Below are 17134 nucleotides of genomic sequence, written 5' to 3'. Positions count from 1 at the left end.
GAACAACACAAATTGGTCTCAGACTGTTTCGTGGATGTGGACCTATTAGACCAGTGGTGCTCAACCTGTGGGACCTTTAAGACCTTTGTACCTAAAAAAAAAAAAAAAAAAAATGAAAAAAGGCCATTACTGCATCAAAAGTAATCAACAAACTGTAGGCTACTATAACAACTGGTCAAATATTGGCCAAATTGTCAAACAAAATAAGATAGAGGCAAAGAATTTGAAAATAGTTGATCTACAGGCTCACAACGCCTTGCAATATTTTCACAATGTTTATCTGCGGAACCGAGTCAAACTAAATGTAATGCCTCAACTACAATTCCAAGTGCTTGTCAGGGTGGGGGGTCCCCAGTTCAAATATGATTCTTTTGGGAGGTCCCCAGTTCAAATACGATTCTTTTGGGAGGTCCCCAGTTCAAATACGATTATTTTGGGAGGTCCCCAGTTCAAATACGATTATTTTGGGAGGTCCCCAGTTCAAATATGATTATTTTGAGGGGTCGCGGCCTGAAAAGGTTGAGAACCACTGCTATTAACGGTCAACTTTATGCAGACCGCAGCAGTAGTCACATAATACCTGTGGTTATTGCATCACGCTTAGCCCATTGATATGATGACAGTGTCACCATTATTATTATTTTTTTTATTTTTTTAATCCCCAAAGACCCCCATAACTCTGAGAGTGTACAAATTGAACCAAATGGACCGGTACACTCCAGTGTTACAGACCTGTAAGGGTCCATTTGGAACCCCTCAAGGAACCGGGCCTAAATTACAGCCAATAATTTCACAATTTATGTATTATGAATTATTCTTTTTTCCTAGAGGAAGCCATTGGTTTCCATTCATCTACACGACCTTATGAACTTGCAGAAAATATTTAATTGAATGGATGGTCTCCCTGCATGTTGTGGTGCAGCTCTGCTTTTTGTAGCCTACATCCTTTGTCTGAATAGTTTTTATCTTTTATCTCTCCTAAAGGAGGTAAATTGTGTCTAAAAATATAAAAATGATAATAAGTTTGGAAGGGTTTCACAATTTGTATCTACTATAGGCTTTTAATACTCTGTAATTATAAGGCTATATTCGTGTAGCAGTACAGTGTCCTTTTAAATAAATCATTGAAATTCAATTCAATTGAATAGGCAGAGATTGGAAACTGGAGTGGCTTGAGAAAAGCAGGGCCAGCCATAACTATTTTTATGTCCTAGACCTAGACAAGATTACATCTTGGTGCCTCCCTTACCCCACCACCATTCCATCATCACCCTGTCAGAAAAATTTGATCATACACCACAATGGTTTCAAGACAAAAATCATATTTTATTTATGACTATTTTATTTTTGGTTTACCAGTTCTACCCTCCCCTCTCTGTGTCTCTGTCTCTCTCTCTCTCTCTCTCTCTCTCTCTCTCTCTCTCTCTCTCTCTCTCTCTCTCTCTCTCTCTTCTCTATCTCTCGCAGACACAGAATGAAAATATAACATTTCATGAGAGCAATGACAGATCATTTTCTTGTTTTGATCTTTCTTAACATGTTGATGCTTTTAACACTCTAGAGGTTCAGGCCGCTACGTGGCCCTCACATTTAGAGTTTGGGACGCTATGCGGTAGGGGTGGGTTCAATTAATCGATACGGCAATCGTATCGTATTCCTTGCCGATAATCGTATCGATACAGAGGCTACCATATCGATACGGCCCTACTATGCGTATGCGGCCCTCACATCTACGCTGCACCGCCGATCTGACCGATATGTATGGGTCAGAGAGTGTCGGGGGCTATGTCAGCATACCTGCTGTACCGGTCCCTTTTTTTTGTCCCTTTTGTGCCCATATATGGAGATCTCTGTATCTGTCTGTCTACCTGTGTCCCTTTTATGCCCATATATGGAGATCTCTGTCTGTCAGTCCTTGTCCCTTTTATGCCCATATATAGAGAGACCTGATGTCATTAGTATACCCTGTATATTGGCTTGCCCATCTATGGAAAAGTATGGAATTTAATTTGAGTAATTTCCAGGTCTGGATAAGTATGGAAAAATCACACCCAAGTGAAGCGGTGTTATTTAGAAACAACAGTGGTCATCACAGTGATGGAAGCTCACTTTAAAAAAAAATGATTTTTTGAAGTACGTGGTGCTATTTATAAGTTATTATTTCATCATGCGTCTCGCTAGCCAATCAAAGCAAAGGGTCTGAATAGAGTCAGCCAATCACGGTACGGCGGAAAGGGTGTGAATAGAGTCAGCCAATCACAGTACAGGGAAAGACGAATTCCCAACCCCACTTATAGGAGCGGCTACACCACTCAAAAAATAAAAGAGAGTATGGGAAAACCTGTATGCTTCCAGACTATATAGCCTCTATTGTGTTGCAGAATTGCACATAGCATCACAAATAATACAAAACTAGTTTGGACTTTCATGCAGTCATGTAATTATGAGAAAAGTAAACAGGCTATCTTTTCTGCATAAGGAAACCTGGCCTTGGATTAAGACTTTCATACATTTATTTAATAGATTTACAATTAAAGGAGAATTCCGGACTACGACATAAAACTGCCCACAATGTTTTTGTCCCAAATGGGCTGCCGTTTTGTTTTAGGCGCATCTAAAACAAACACTGTGGACAAATGTCAATATGTCAGATATAAAAAAAAAGAAATCGTGATAAAAATACGATCTAACACATGGACCGTATGCTCGGGTTTTTAGCTGCGGTGGACTCGAGAGGGAGTTATAATTTTTTTCTGCTGTACAACTCGTCCTAGGATATAATAATATCATATAAAAGGTAAGAAAAACGTAGTCCGGAATGGTGATGGATGCATCACATTTGTGTTCCAATATGAGATATTTGATAAAGGTCTGATGACTGAACAGTAGATTTTTTTTTTTTCCCAGTTTTGTTTTGGGGCATTTATGCCTTTATTGATAGGATAGTAGTCTGACAGGAAATGGGGAGAGATGGGGAGTGACATGCAGCAAAGGCCGATCGGGACTCGAATGCGCGACGCACTGTCAGGCTACTTTGGAGCCTAGGTAGAATTCAGTAGAATTAATTAAATAAAGCTGAGCATACAGTAAAGATATCTACTCCACTGGAATTTAGTAACTGTCCAAGACATACTGTACAGGTGTGCAAATTCAGGACGTCAGAAGTCATGATAACGTTTGATAGGATTAGGAATACTCTTTTAATTGTGACTTATTTGTGACACAACTGCCAAGCCCTAATGTAAGGGTCCATTTGTATCGGTAATGGTGTTACACATATAAAAATTAATTTAAAAAAGGGAGGCCTTTTGACACACCACAATGTTAATCAATGCCCCAATATCATAGACATATTTGAAATGTATTAATTCTAATAATTTGGACATATTCTACTAATTTGGACGTGTTTGAAAATTCTACCAATTTGGAAAGGCCAATGTGACTGACTAAACATCTGAACCAATTCACAAAATGCAGCTCAATAAAAGCTCCTCATTAAGACCCTTAATGAGCACCTTCGTGTGCTCTGTCTGTAGTCTGTGGATCCAGAAGGCCTCCCGCTGGGGTAATAACTTGTCCCTATCACCACCTCTCGTTAATGGGCTGACCGCCTCTATCCCCTGAAACCTCAGAGTGCATAACCATAACCCACAGCAGTTCAAAAGATGTAAAAAGATATGAAAGGTTATGACAGGGAAAATTACCAGAAGGTAAAGTTGACAAAAAGTGTTGAGGGGGATTATATAGGTCAGCTCTGACAAGTATGTCTCGCAAGTTTTTGTCCCTCTTGTGGGCAAATAAAGGCTTCTCTCTTTTACTTTGTGGTCCGAGGTGACCTCACATGGTCACTGCCATGGCTGAGAAGAGTGCTTATTAAAGCAGGTAGATGGAGTGAGGTGAGTCCATCTGTTGTGGAGGTTCCAAAGCCCCATGCGGTTCAACCTCGCACCTCATCAGTGTAATTCCCTGAGACCTGTGCAGCTCTCTGCTCAATATTATGTCCCACCTCCCTATCCTGTTTCACTTGGAATTACGTTACAATATGGAAGTTAAATACTCCTAAAAGGCCAGTTGAGCTAGACTTTACTCTATCAATGAAGCAAAACTTGATACGTATATTACTGTAGCAATTTTTATACGATCAAATGCAACACAAATTCAAAAAACTTTGAGATCAAAGTCAAGGACAATGAGGAAACTTCAGAGACAGAAGAGAGACTCCGCTCTTAAACTACCAATACATAGATATATTAGATCAAACAAAGCACAAATCCGCAACCGCGACGCTCCGCAACCGTGACGCGTTATGAGCTTATAAGTCTGCTATTTTCGCCGCGCGACGCCATTGCGTGCAAGTATGAATCAGGCTTAAATCAGCCATCCCCACACACGTTCAGGGACAGGGACAGAGCTGTCAGGACAAGTTTTATCATCTTTTTATCTTGTTCCCCTGTGGCTAACTAACTGTGACTACAGTTAAGGCAGAGCAAGCAGCGTTATCCCTTGGATATAAAGAACTATTATCTAAGAATAGGATGTCGTCTGTCCTTCCTTTGATTGATGTCCCTCAGCGGTGATGGTGAAGGATTCAAGGACTAGGCAGAGATAGGGACCTGACTCCTCGGAAACCTTTGTCCTTGGGAATGAAACAACAGATAAAAGATGCTGATACAGTGCCATATCGAGAACATACTTTTGCGACTCAAGGTTAACCACTTAAACCCTAGCATACCTATTCTGGGCATGTCATAATAGCGGAACATTCTGTGAAATTAGCAAATCTACAAGTTAACAACGTATTGCAAGGCAACAAAGAGATTTGTAGAGATTTGGTGTGGAGAAAGAAGTGGGCCGATCTGGAAGACCCTGATCAATTAAGTACAGTATACAGGTTTTAAATAGTTAACTGCTGATCTTCTCCCTCTCTGGCATGGCCTTGTCGTGGGTGGGTGACGATACTCCTGTACTTTGATGTAACAAGACAGGACACAGCCCACCTCCTGTGGCCAATCCACCCAGGGGACACCCCTGGGAGCGATGTGTCAAGTGGCTCTCTGGTGGCATTCTGGTCCCTCTGGTTTTTGGGAGGAAAGACAGTATCTCTCCAATCTCAAAAGTAGGTCATCCATCCTTGTTAAAGCAAAACAGAAATCCATTCTATGACACAGTCTATTCATATTCATTCATTCATTTTATGTATGTTATAACTAGTAACAAACATGTTAGGCACATACAATTTTTCAGTATTCATTGTCGTGATATACGAGCAACATGAAGCATTATATCTTCAGTTTCTTGTCTAATCCGTTGATCTTCTCTTCTCATAAGTTCACTCAGTCACATATTTGCGGCATCGGCACATCAGAATGAGTTTGATTGGATGGTCTGTGACAGATTTGTGTCAAATTATGATCAAAAATAGCTCAGTTCATATAGCAAGAGGAGGAAAACAAATGAGAAATACAGGAGGGTTGATCAGCAGAACTGTCTGGAATCAAAATGTTCATTAATCCTCAAAGTAATCTGTCTTTAATGCCACCGTATGTCTTAATTAGTCACCCATAGGAAGTTTGGCATAGGACTGGAGCTACAGCATATGCATAGTTGTGTTGACATTACTCATACGCTTGGCAGTGCCTGGTATTGAAACCTGAACCTTGTGATTCAAATGGGAGCACTCTACCGACTGAGCTATACCCAGCTTCTGTACCGTTAGGTGGCCACAAAGAGGAAAACTGAACAATATGTCGTAGAGACAATATTTTTCCGGGATTTTGTTTTAGGTGCATGGGTCGCTGGGGACAGCGAGACCCCTGAGGTCCCCCACCTGTGAAGTGTCCCGAGCTGTGCAACTTCCCAGCATGCCTGAGTACACACATTTACGTTATTGTTTTATTGTCATTTAATTGCGTTGTTGTTCACCATGGGAATGTGATGGGGAGGTATTTATGTCATCTTCTTTGTCGATTAATTTTATATGTGTAACACCATTACCGATACAAATGGACCCTTACATCGGGGCTTGGCAGTTGTGTCACAAATAAGTCACAAATAAAAGAGTATTCCTATCAAACGTTATCATGACTTCTGACGTCCTTAATACATCAAATATGTCTATATTGGGGTGTTGATTAACATTGTAGTGTGTCAAAAGGCCTCCCTCCTAGGTTTTTACTGTGTATTTTTGTATTTGGGAATGTTTTGTCTTATCTACTTTTGAATCTTACGAGTCACATGTGTGTTAGGATTGCTAACCTTACAGGCACGTAGTAGGCCCTGAAGTGGCCTGCATTTATGTATATACTGTAGATGTAGAGTTGGCTCATTGTGATCATCCTACAAACTGTATTTGTATGTTTAATCGTCTTATTGCATTGCATTTCACATAGCATTTGTCCTGCCCTGGTACCCTATTAATAATGTTGCGTCATACACTATTTATACCTCACTTCCTGTTGTCTTGACACAACACTGAGGAAAGCCTGCTAGGTTGAAACGCATCAGTTGCTTTGTCTGGGAGAGGTAAATGCGAAAATGGACATTTATTGAGTGCTGGCTGTTTTTTCAGTTTCACGATATTATTGGTTGAAATTGGTTGGTACTTGCTGACATAATCCTGTGTCATATTTTGTTTTTTTGAGAGAGAAAGAATCCAGTATTATCTTATTCAATGACATCCACATTAGAATAATCACTACATGAACTTGCTGAAATGACTCACTTTAATTGATTACCTCTTGTCTCACTGCAGGCTTGAATTAATCCAGGAACCCCATGGATCGGGATGTGGAGAGCACAGCCATCTTCAGAACAGCCAAGCTGTCCAAACAGTTCAAAGATGACCTGCCTAAACAGCTGAAAGAAGTGGAGAGGAAGGCCAGGAAGGTTCAGAGGTACGTCCGAAAGGACGGCAAGTGCAATGTCCACCACGGGCACATCCGAGAGACATACCGCTACCTGACGGATATCTTCACGACACTCGTGGACCTGAAGTGGAGGTTCAACCTCTTCATCTTCGTCCTGGTGTACACCATAACGTGGCTCTTCTTCGGCCTCATGTGGTGGGGCATTGCCTATCTACGTGGCGATTTCGACCACATGTCAGACGATAAGTGGACACCATGTGTCAATAATCTCAATGGGTTTGTATCGGCTTTTCTTTTCTCTATAGAGACAGAGACCACCATTGGATATGGTTATAGGGTCATCACAGACAAATGCCCCGAAGGCATCCTTTTGCTGCTTGTGCAGTCAGTACTGGGATCTATTGTAAACGCCTTCATGGTTGGCTGCATGTTCGTTAAGATCTCACAGCCAAAGAAGCGAGCGGAAACGCTTGTGTTTTCCACCAACGCGGTCATCTCGATGAGGGACGGTCGGCTGTGCCTGATGTTCCGGGTCGGGGACCTGCGGAACTCTCATATCGTGGAGGCCTCTATCCGAGCCAAGCTGATCAAGTCAAAGCAGACCAAGGAAGGGGAGTTCATCCCCCTCAACCAAACAGACATAAATGTGGGTTACGACACAGGAGATGACAGGCTCTTTCTGGTGTCGCCGCTCATCATCTGCCACGAGATTAACCAGAAGAGTCCCTTCTGGGAGATCTCACAAGACCACCTCAAAAAAGAAGATTATGAGATTGTTGTCATTCTGGAAGGGATGGTGGAAGCTACAGGTAAGTAGTCAGAACATTTTCTGGACATAAGGGGATTTGTGGACATTGTAGATGTTCCAGTTTTAATTGCTGTTCACAGCAAAGGGAAGTGTAATTCTGAAGATCATCACAATGAAGTGTGTATTAATAGATCCCAGAGTTCCACTCCAATTAGCCAACCATGGCTAATGAGCTGGTATAGTGGTAATGTATTGGGTCCGTTTAAAAATGTAAAAAGAACCCGCTGGATTATGTTTTAACCACTTAACGCTATATATAATTGACTCCCCCAAGGCTATGATGGTTATGATGAGCGCTCAGGGGAAGCAGTTAGGGGTTAGGTGTATTGCTCAGGGACACTTCGAGCCGGGTGGCGAAACGGTGACCTTCTGATTGCCCCATGGTCTCTCTATCCACTAAGCAATTTTCTATGGTGGAAGAGAGCCACTTTGCTTCTTCTGTCAATTTGCTACATAAATGCCAGCAAGAAAAAGTATCAAATACGGTAATTTTAATGTATTTGTTAATTGAACAAATTAAGAGTAAGAGTTGAAGAGTAAAACTGTTTCTCTCGTAGCTAAATTAACGAGAATTGTAGTGTACTTGTAGTGTACTTTTTTTTTACACTTTTACAGGAAATTAATGTTTGATGGTCTCACGAGTAATTGTGTTGAGTCATTGAATAGCATAAAAGAAAATGAATGCTGAAATATATTCAGTGAATGTGGATGGAGGCAGTATATACACCATGGGTGTTGTTGCCACACAGCCAGCCTTTTGTTAGATCATCAGCTGCCCAATAGGCATATTGTGAACGAGATGCAAATAGGATCACATTTCATTATCAATAGATGAGGGCAGGTGTGCTTGTGGTTGTGCAAACTATACAAAACCATTAAAACAGTGGACAGTTTTGTCTACAGAAAGCTACAGAAGCAGTGGTGCAGCTCCAATGACTTTACTGCGGAATAAATCACAAGTGAAGACTTTTAAATTACGTTACTGTTATGTTACATGAATTGTCTCCGCCAGGCCGTGCAAAACAATTTTTTTTATATTACTCCTACAGATTTTGTCCAAACATCACGCAAATCGGTACACATTATCTCTATAGTCATTAAACAAAACTGGTCTTTCAGATTTTTCAGATTCTGATTGGCTAAGATTGGCTTCCAAAGTTTGCAGGAGTGCTCCATCTTGAACAAAATGCCTCAAATAATGAACGAAGCGTGAAATGTTGTACCCACATCCTAGGCAGAGGAAGAAAGGCCATTTGAAAATGTTCAAATCAGCCTCATGGTGGCGCTATAACAGGCCGATTCACGTTTTTACCTATAACTGGAGGAAACCATGCAAGGCACCAACCTGCTCATCGGGAGCAATTAGGGGTTCAGCGTCTTGCTCAAGGACACTTCGACACTAACTCTGGGGGAGCCCGGGATCGAACTGTGGCTGCTCTTCCTCCTGAGCCACTGCCGCCCTTAAGTAATGTGATCAAGACGGATCTGTTTTATTTATCATATTCCATCCTGATTGTCTAAGATTGACATCTAAAGTTAGCCTGAGTGGCCCGTTTTGAACAAAATGCCTCAAATCATGAACGCAGTGTCCGATTCTGGTGAAACGTTGCACACACATTCGAACTACGTTGAGGAACAAATGCCACCCTTTTGACATTGCCCTATTATAGCGCCACCAGAAGGCTGATTTTTGTAGTCCAAACATCACTCAAATTGGTACCCATTATCTCTATAGTCATGTGATCAAGATGGATCTGTCCGATTCTTCATATTCCATCAACATTACTGGCCCACAATAACCTGCCTGACCTGGCAGAGACCTGTGCTCCGAGGAGCACCTTTTTCTAGTCTTTTTTTTCTCTAGTCATCTTAAACCTCAACAAAGTCTAAAAATAAATGTTCCTACCCACAAGTATGGTTCATCTTGTCAAAACAAATATAGCTCACATCTGTAAGTTGTCCAATCATTGTTGTCCAAAAACAATTTAAGCGTTTAGCAGATGCTCTTATCCGTAAATGGCATGAACCCTAGTCATTTATCAGGTTAAATGGTCATGTAAATAGTGCTAAGAAAACAAGTAATTGCTAGTAAGTAACTAGGATACCAGATAAACATCAAACGTAGCATCTGTCTAAACAAACAACATGCTATAATATGTGGACAAGCAAACAGCCCAGTATCTAAATAATGTACATGGTCCGATAATCTGTTCCGGAACAATTATATGAAGCGACAGCGAAAGCTTTCAGAATGTAAACAAGACAATGTGGGGGGAGGCTGAAAAAAACATTCACCTTCACTTCACAAAGTTCCATCCATCCATCTTCAAACCCATTAGGAACTTGTGAGACAATAGGGATAACCTCGGAGCCGAACTATTAGGATTTTGACAAGTAATTTTCATTAAACAGTAAACAAACAAAACCATGATTTGGGGGGGTGAGGGGGGGGGGGGTAGTTGGTCTTTAATACACAGTTGAATTAACATTTAAAATGCTGGTAAAGGGAAAGGCTGCAGTTCTGATGCAATCCGAGGGGTCAGCAGGTACAACCTGAGCTGTGCATTGTGCTGTTGTTTAGTGTTTTACTCCTGGTTTTATTTCTGTGCCATCATTTATTTTAAAATTATGGTTATGTTTTGGTGATGTTGACATGAAAGCCAATGGGGTACCCCAGTCTGTAATTCAGACCCAACCCATTATGAGGTTTGTGTGAGTAATTGCTGAACCTTTGGTGGATATGTGTGTGTATGGAAGAGTTTAGCAGCACACCTGCTTTGAACTGATCTCTGTTGGAATGAGGCCCATGTTATCTGCCAATTCTCCCATGCCATGACTACCCTATGGTAAATGGAAAAACTAAAAATATCTCCACCAATGTACAGAATGCTTGTATATATATATTGGACGGCCAATATATGTATTGGCCGTCCAACGGCCGGCCAATGTCTAAAAGGACATTAACCCAACGCACTCTGAGGAATACTCTGAACTCTCCCCATTCGCTAATAGCCCGGGATCCTACAACAGGTTAAAATTTGGCCATTTGAGGATGGTTAGGCATATTTAATATATCTGGCACAGTTCACCTGTTTCACCAAAGTCACTCTCATGTTTTCCATTGCACCATACACACCGATTTGGCATCGCGGCTGGTGTGATCCCATCGCAAGGATGGTCTCTAGTTGTATCGATAGACGTGCCTTTCTCTTTCCTACCAGTTGGAGCATTGGTATATTATGTGGCGTAACACACATGCACCAAAATTACATAATCACTGATATCTCAGTTGTAAATGGCATATCTTGACAACCGCATTGTGTTGGCGGAGGTATGTATGCACTCTACAGAGGTCTTTCGAGTTGCAGTTGTTTTCAACTAATGTTATTGTTGTGGTGACTCAGCAGCACAAACAGAAGAGAGGCTTGATGCAAGCTGTGGGGGAAAAAGTACTCAATTTTTTTGACTTACTATCAATACTGCAATGTAGAAATACAAGTAAAAGTCCGGAATTAAACATTTACTTGAGTAAAAGTTTTGGTATGAAAATGTACTTTAAGTGCAAGTTCTCATTATGCAGAATGTTCCGTTTCACAAGGTATCATATGTATAAAATGTATTAAAATCTTTTGAAAATAGCCGATCTACAAGCTCTGAGCTTGTATATCGGCTATTTTCAAATAGTTTAAAGTTTAAATAGGGCTGAGGTGGTTAATCTATGTTTTGTAATAATAATCCAAATCTACAAAATAACTAGTAACTAAAGTTTTCAAATAATTGTAGTGGAGTAAAAATTACAATATTTGCCCTCACCATGTGATAGTCAATGATTATGAGTGTAAAATAACCTAGAGAGAGGGGAATAGTTTGTGTGTGTGTGGGCGGGGGGGTGCTGCTGCTGGTTTTATGCTGAAATCGTTGAAATGTTGCCCGATTGATTTCAGAATGTTTTATCGAAGTGGAAATGGCTCAATCAATATAGCAATATCTCCCCAAGATTAAATTGATATCACGGTTGCAGACAAGGCTGTCTGATTTCTGCAGCTCACTTGCTGCTTGTGAGCCAACTGCTTATTTGGCAGATGGAATCACTTTTCTTTTTAAAGACAAAATGAAAGTATATAATAGTTTGATTGATTGATTGATTGGGCAAAAGAATGTAAAACAACACAGTTACATTTATAATGCTTTTGTCTAAAAGGTCCGGCCAAAAAAGTCCTTGCGGACTTGTTTCCGTTGGGGTCCTTGAATTAATTTCATAGACATATATAGTAGCAACCAAACAGTTAAAAAATCAACATGAAAATACAGATAATACAGAAAAAATACCACTATGTACAAAAAAAGCATGAGGAAATAAAAAATATGTACAAAAAAGAGGAGGGGGGGGGGTCGTCTGTCTACAGGGAAACTGGTACTAGCTGCTCTTTAGGCCTCCAGAAAGATGAGTTTTTAGGGCTGTTTTGAATGAGCCCAGCGAACTGCATTTTTTGAGGGATGGGGTTAGACTATTCCATTCCTTGGTGGCTGTGCTATAGAAGGAGAATTTGCCCATGTTTGTTTTATGGGTGGGTGGTACCAGATTGTTGATTTGTACCGTGATGTTTCGTGTTATGCAGGTATGACGTGCCAGGCCAGGAGTTCCTATGTGTGCAGCGAGATCAAGTGGGGCCACCGCTTCACGCCCGTTCTCACCCTGGAAGACGGCTTCTACGAAGTGGACTACAACAGCTTCCATGACATTTATGAGACCAACACGCCCAGCTGCAGCGCCAGAGAGCTGGCCGACATGACCAACCGTGCTCGCCTGCCCCTCAACTGGTCACTGGCCAGTAAGCTGAGCCAGCAGGGCCTCCCGGAGGAGGAGAAAATCCCCAGCCCAGACAGCCAAGAGGAGAGCCCCACCGCCGAGGAGCAGAGCGAGAGGAACGGAGACATTGCCAACATAGAGAGCGAATCGAAAGTGTAGGGAGCACAGTGGAACTGAGGAAAGGTAAGGTTTTGTGGTCCATTGCGAGACATCGTGTTATGTCTCTTCTTCAGGGACGCTGAGCCGGGCTTTCGGGTCCCAGGTCTGAGGACGCAGGTAGAACGTGGCGGTTCAGTCTGAGTACAGTCGAAGTCCAAGATGGCCTGCAACAAAAAAAAACATTTACCACTTAGCTAGACGTGTACGAAGACAACTGCATGTTCCAAAATAATCCTCTTGATGATATAAATCCATTTTGTTGTTTTTTTAAATGTACTGTACATACAGTGTGTGTGTGTGTGTGAGTGTGCGTATATATATATATATATATATATATATATATATATATATATATATATATATATATATATATATATAAAATATTGTATGTATAACGGCAATTGCCATTTGTATTTTTGTACATATACTACCAAATGATATGGTTTGTTGCAGGAGTGTGAATATTTGATAGATGTTTGATACCAATTCTCTTAGATCCGCTGTGTACATATGTTCTCATATTCTATGCCTTATGTTTGCAGCTTTCTTTATTAGAACTTTTCAGAAATGTGTAAGCTTGTATAAACATTAGCTGCGTTTAATTTGTTCAGTATTGTGTATAGACAAAAATATTGTTAACAGTTATAAGACAACTGTAACTAATAGTATAATCGAAGCAAACCTTTCCCCAATCCCTGATTAGCTATTACCTGCTGCTCTCCGGTAGCCTTGTGGTCTGTTGCCAAGTTGTTGGTGAATATCTTATATTCTCATGCGATAAACACTACTGCCACAACACAGGAGCTGTGTAACAAAGTTGTTTGGAGAATTTGGCTGAATGAGGTAGCGTACAACAAATACTGTACAATAACAATGCCATCAATCTCTGTCTGAAGTCTGTTGTTAGCAACCTTAATTGCTATTGATTTCAGGGGGAAGCCCTTTAAAGACTGTATTCTCTAACGTGTGCACATTGGGAGAAGCAGATGCTGTCAACTTTTCTGAAATCACCTCTTTATGTGTTAGTTGCCTATGCAAGAGACTGTATAGCTGCATGCTCAGCCATTTTGATGTTCTTGTATTAGAGTTTAATTCAGATATTGAACATGAGGTTATTGGTTCAGAGACGCAACTTGCCATATGAAGGAACTACACATGATGCATGAGCAGGATGTAGTCAGAAAAGGGCCGTTTATGGGGTTTTCACAAAAATAATTTAAAGGAAGTTTACAATGAAACGATACATTTGTATTCAAAAAAAGAAAAGAAAACATCAACAAACAAACATTAGCTGAGAATAGCCGGGACATTGTTTTGATCCAGTGCAAAGATCATTTATCATCAAGGCACCATCTGTGATCATTAGAATTGCAGTCATATTTAGTATAAGTATAATTGTAATCAGATAACATGAGGTTAAATGAGTCCGTTTTTATTTTGTTCTTGATTACACACTATTAGGTCATTTTTTCATACCGACTTAGAGAGAGGTTGAGAGACAGAACTGATTTAGATTACTGATAGAATGTTAAAAGCAGGGCGTGAACAAGGGTGAGATGTCAATTGGCTGACTATAAACTCATTCTTCCCATCTCAAATGCTGAATATCGGCTTTACGCTGCGGTAAAATACTGAAACTCCAACCCAAATATAACACTAGCTCACACTTTTCTTATTTAACTTTATTTTAATTTTATTTTTACTTAGTTTGATCTAATTTCATATTACTCTATTGATTGTGTTTTATTCTGTGTTTGCATATTATTTGTGCCTTTGTAAAACTCTTATAATATCATTAAGCTAATTATAAAAAAAACGAAAGTATAAGTAATGAAAATCACAATCAATCCATAATCGATGCGTTATTTGATTACTTAAGTATTAAGAATGACCAAATGGAACTTTCAGGGAGTACTAAAACAACTCAAGTTTTAGTTCACATGTGTTATTAACCACACCAGGAGCAAAGTCACAGCGTTCCATTACTAGATACACTGTTTCTCAACGCCCGGTCCAGGGCCCACCGGGGGTCCAAATGGACCCTTACGGATGTGTAACTCAAATGGAACAATTTCTTATCTTTGGGATCCTAACCTACACTGTAAAAATCCTCAATGATAATTTAACTCTGAGAGGGTACAGACCGTAAGGATCCATTTGGGTTCCCTGGTAGTCCATGTGAGTGGAACAGATGCTGTATCTCTGCCAGGAAGTGCATGACTGTATCATTTATGTGTATATGTATACACACACACACACACACACACACACAGCCGCGGACAAACAAATACACAGACAGACACACAACAGGGGTGAAAACATTATCTGGCCCTTTGCCTTTGGCCTGGCGGAGATAATAATGTCTTCAGGTGTCCATGTTTCTTTGCAGCTGTAAGTACAGGAAGGCCTTTTGTTTACCTGCCTTTGAAATGTGTATCATATCAGCATAATAATGTCTACATATTATTTAGTCATATTACATATCGTCGCTGTCGGGTGGAAACCTTGTATGTCCAAAGCTGTGACTTTTCAGGAAATGGGGGGGGGACTGAACCTGTGTTCATATTGATCCAATGTAGTTATTATTTAGTCATGAGCTCTATACCCACAAAGACCAAAAGTAGCAAAAATAGCAGATTTACAAGCTCACAACGCATCGCGATGGGACATGTTGTGAGCTTGTAGATCTGCTATTTTCACCACTTTTGTGAGACCTTCTTGTATGATGAAGTATAGGGCATTAATCTGGGGGGAAAAAATAACATAAAAAGTTGAAATATGGAGATACAAGGTTTCAGCAGCGACATACTCTTTCTCTTTGCTACACTACTGCATCGGTTCTCAACATGTGGGTCGAATTCGAATATGTTCGAATATGATTATTTTGGGGGGTCGTGGCCTGAAAGGGTTGAGAACCACTGTGCTACTGTATGTGGTAAAGGGGCACAATTGTTCATCTTGTGCACATGGTTCCTTGCATCACACGTTTTCATAAGGTTTACACCGTTAAGAAGGACAGCTAACACTCGGGTTATCGTGCCCCCGTAAAACACTCTTGACACATTTTGTGACGTTTCTATTTTCAGTAGTGCCATCTTGTTCATGTTATGAACTTTAGCATTCTGTCACCTTTTTACTGTGCGTATACACTTTCCTAGTTGGATGGCACACGAATGCTTACTTCTCTATTCATTGTCTATGGATTTATTACTAATCATGATATTTAATTACAATATTACTATGTGGCATGCTGATTGGCATCTTGGGTTCATTTACACCTGGGGGTTTTAGCTCTGGTTACTGTCACATCCTCCCAGAGGCATGTTAAAACCACTTAAACCCTGTAATTTGTTGACCATGGGGTCCCATCCTTAATTGGCCCCTTCATTTTCTCCCTCTACACCAGTGGTTCTTAAACTTTTTAATTTCAAGGATCCCCAGTTTGGTACATGCATTAAGGCCACAGACACACACAACTCTCGGGAGTTACAGACTTGTAAGGGTCCATTTGGTTCCTCCCTAGCATTCATTTAGATGGGAACCCCCTGGAACCCCTTCAAGGACCCCTGGGGGTCCCTGAACCCCACTTTGAGAACCACTGTGCGTTGTCAGCTTGTAGATTGGCCATTTTCGCCAAATGTTCACCTGTATTCTCTAACGCCATATAATCATATAAGAATGTACACTGTCATATAATATGCCAGTGTACATTCGTCTTTATACATTTTATTCCTGCTTTTAACATGCACCTGAGAGGAGTAGCCTACTGCTATTTCTCTGGGCTTTAATGATTCTTTGCACTCTCTGAGAAATCTTTAGTTGTGTTTTTAACATAAACGTACAACAAAAGCTGTTTAGTGTGTTTACATTCCGTTACTAAAACAGTCCCTTCAACTATATCTGCAGAGCTCTTTCTCTCGTTGTGTGCAGTGGCTTTGTGCGATAACATCTGCAACTCCAACCTGCAGTGTTTTATTTGGGGTACTAAGTATCAGAATTAATAAAAAACATTCCATAATCTGCGTGTCATTTCATTTTTTATTATCATTCTGTTAAATAAGAAGAAAAGGCTGTGCAATTTATGTAGGCAGGCTCAAATCACATGAGTGAGAGAGCGAGAGAGGCAAGAAAGAATCATTTATCTGTCCGTTCCAACAAGAATATACGGAGAAAATAATGGCCGTATAGTTACGAATGGTAATGAATCATGATGACTAATGAATTATTAAGCTGGTAATCATATTAAAATTTTGAATCATTTGACAGCCATACATTAATCCTATGATTCACTCCTCTGTGATTCATAGAGTCCATTACTCAAGTGGTTCTCAAATAGCCTACATACTGTATTAATTTGGGAGTCCTTAACATGAAAAGTGTTTGACACGCACGCACGCGCGCGCGCGCGGGCACACACACACAAAAAACAATTAGCCTATTAATTAGACAGAGAGGGAGATACAAGTAGCAATAACAATAATAGTAAATATA

General features: G+C 40.4%; 1 protein-coding gene across 1 annotated transcript; it reads left to right on the top strand.

Annotated features, from left to right (window-relative positions):
* Positions 1 to 6774: 6774 nt before the first annotated feature.
* On the top strand, positions 6775 to 12643 carry LOC308090495 (G protein-activated inward rectifier potassium channel 2-like; the record flags this gene model as incomplete). The annotated part of the gene is made up of 2 exons (XM_080435695.1): positions 6775 to 7675; positions 12294 to 12643. The coding sequence occupies 2 exons, from the start codon at positions 6775 to 6777 to the stop codon at positions 12641 to 12643; spliced, it is 1251 nt and encodes a 416-aa protein (XP_080291821.1).
* Between the last annotated feature and the right edge of the window lie 4491 nt (positions 12644 to 17134).

This window comes from Gymnoscopelus braueri, assembly GCF_963280865.1.
Source record: "Gymnoscopelus braueri genome assembly, chromosome: 8".
Lineage (NCBI taxonomy): Eukaryota > Metazoa > Chordata > Actinopteri > Myctophiformes > Myctophidae > Gymnoscopelus > Gymnoscopelus braueri.
The sequence above is the reverse complement of the archived record's forward strand: the minus strand, read 5'-3'. Positions and strand labels throughout refer to the sequence as shown.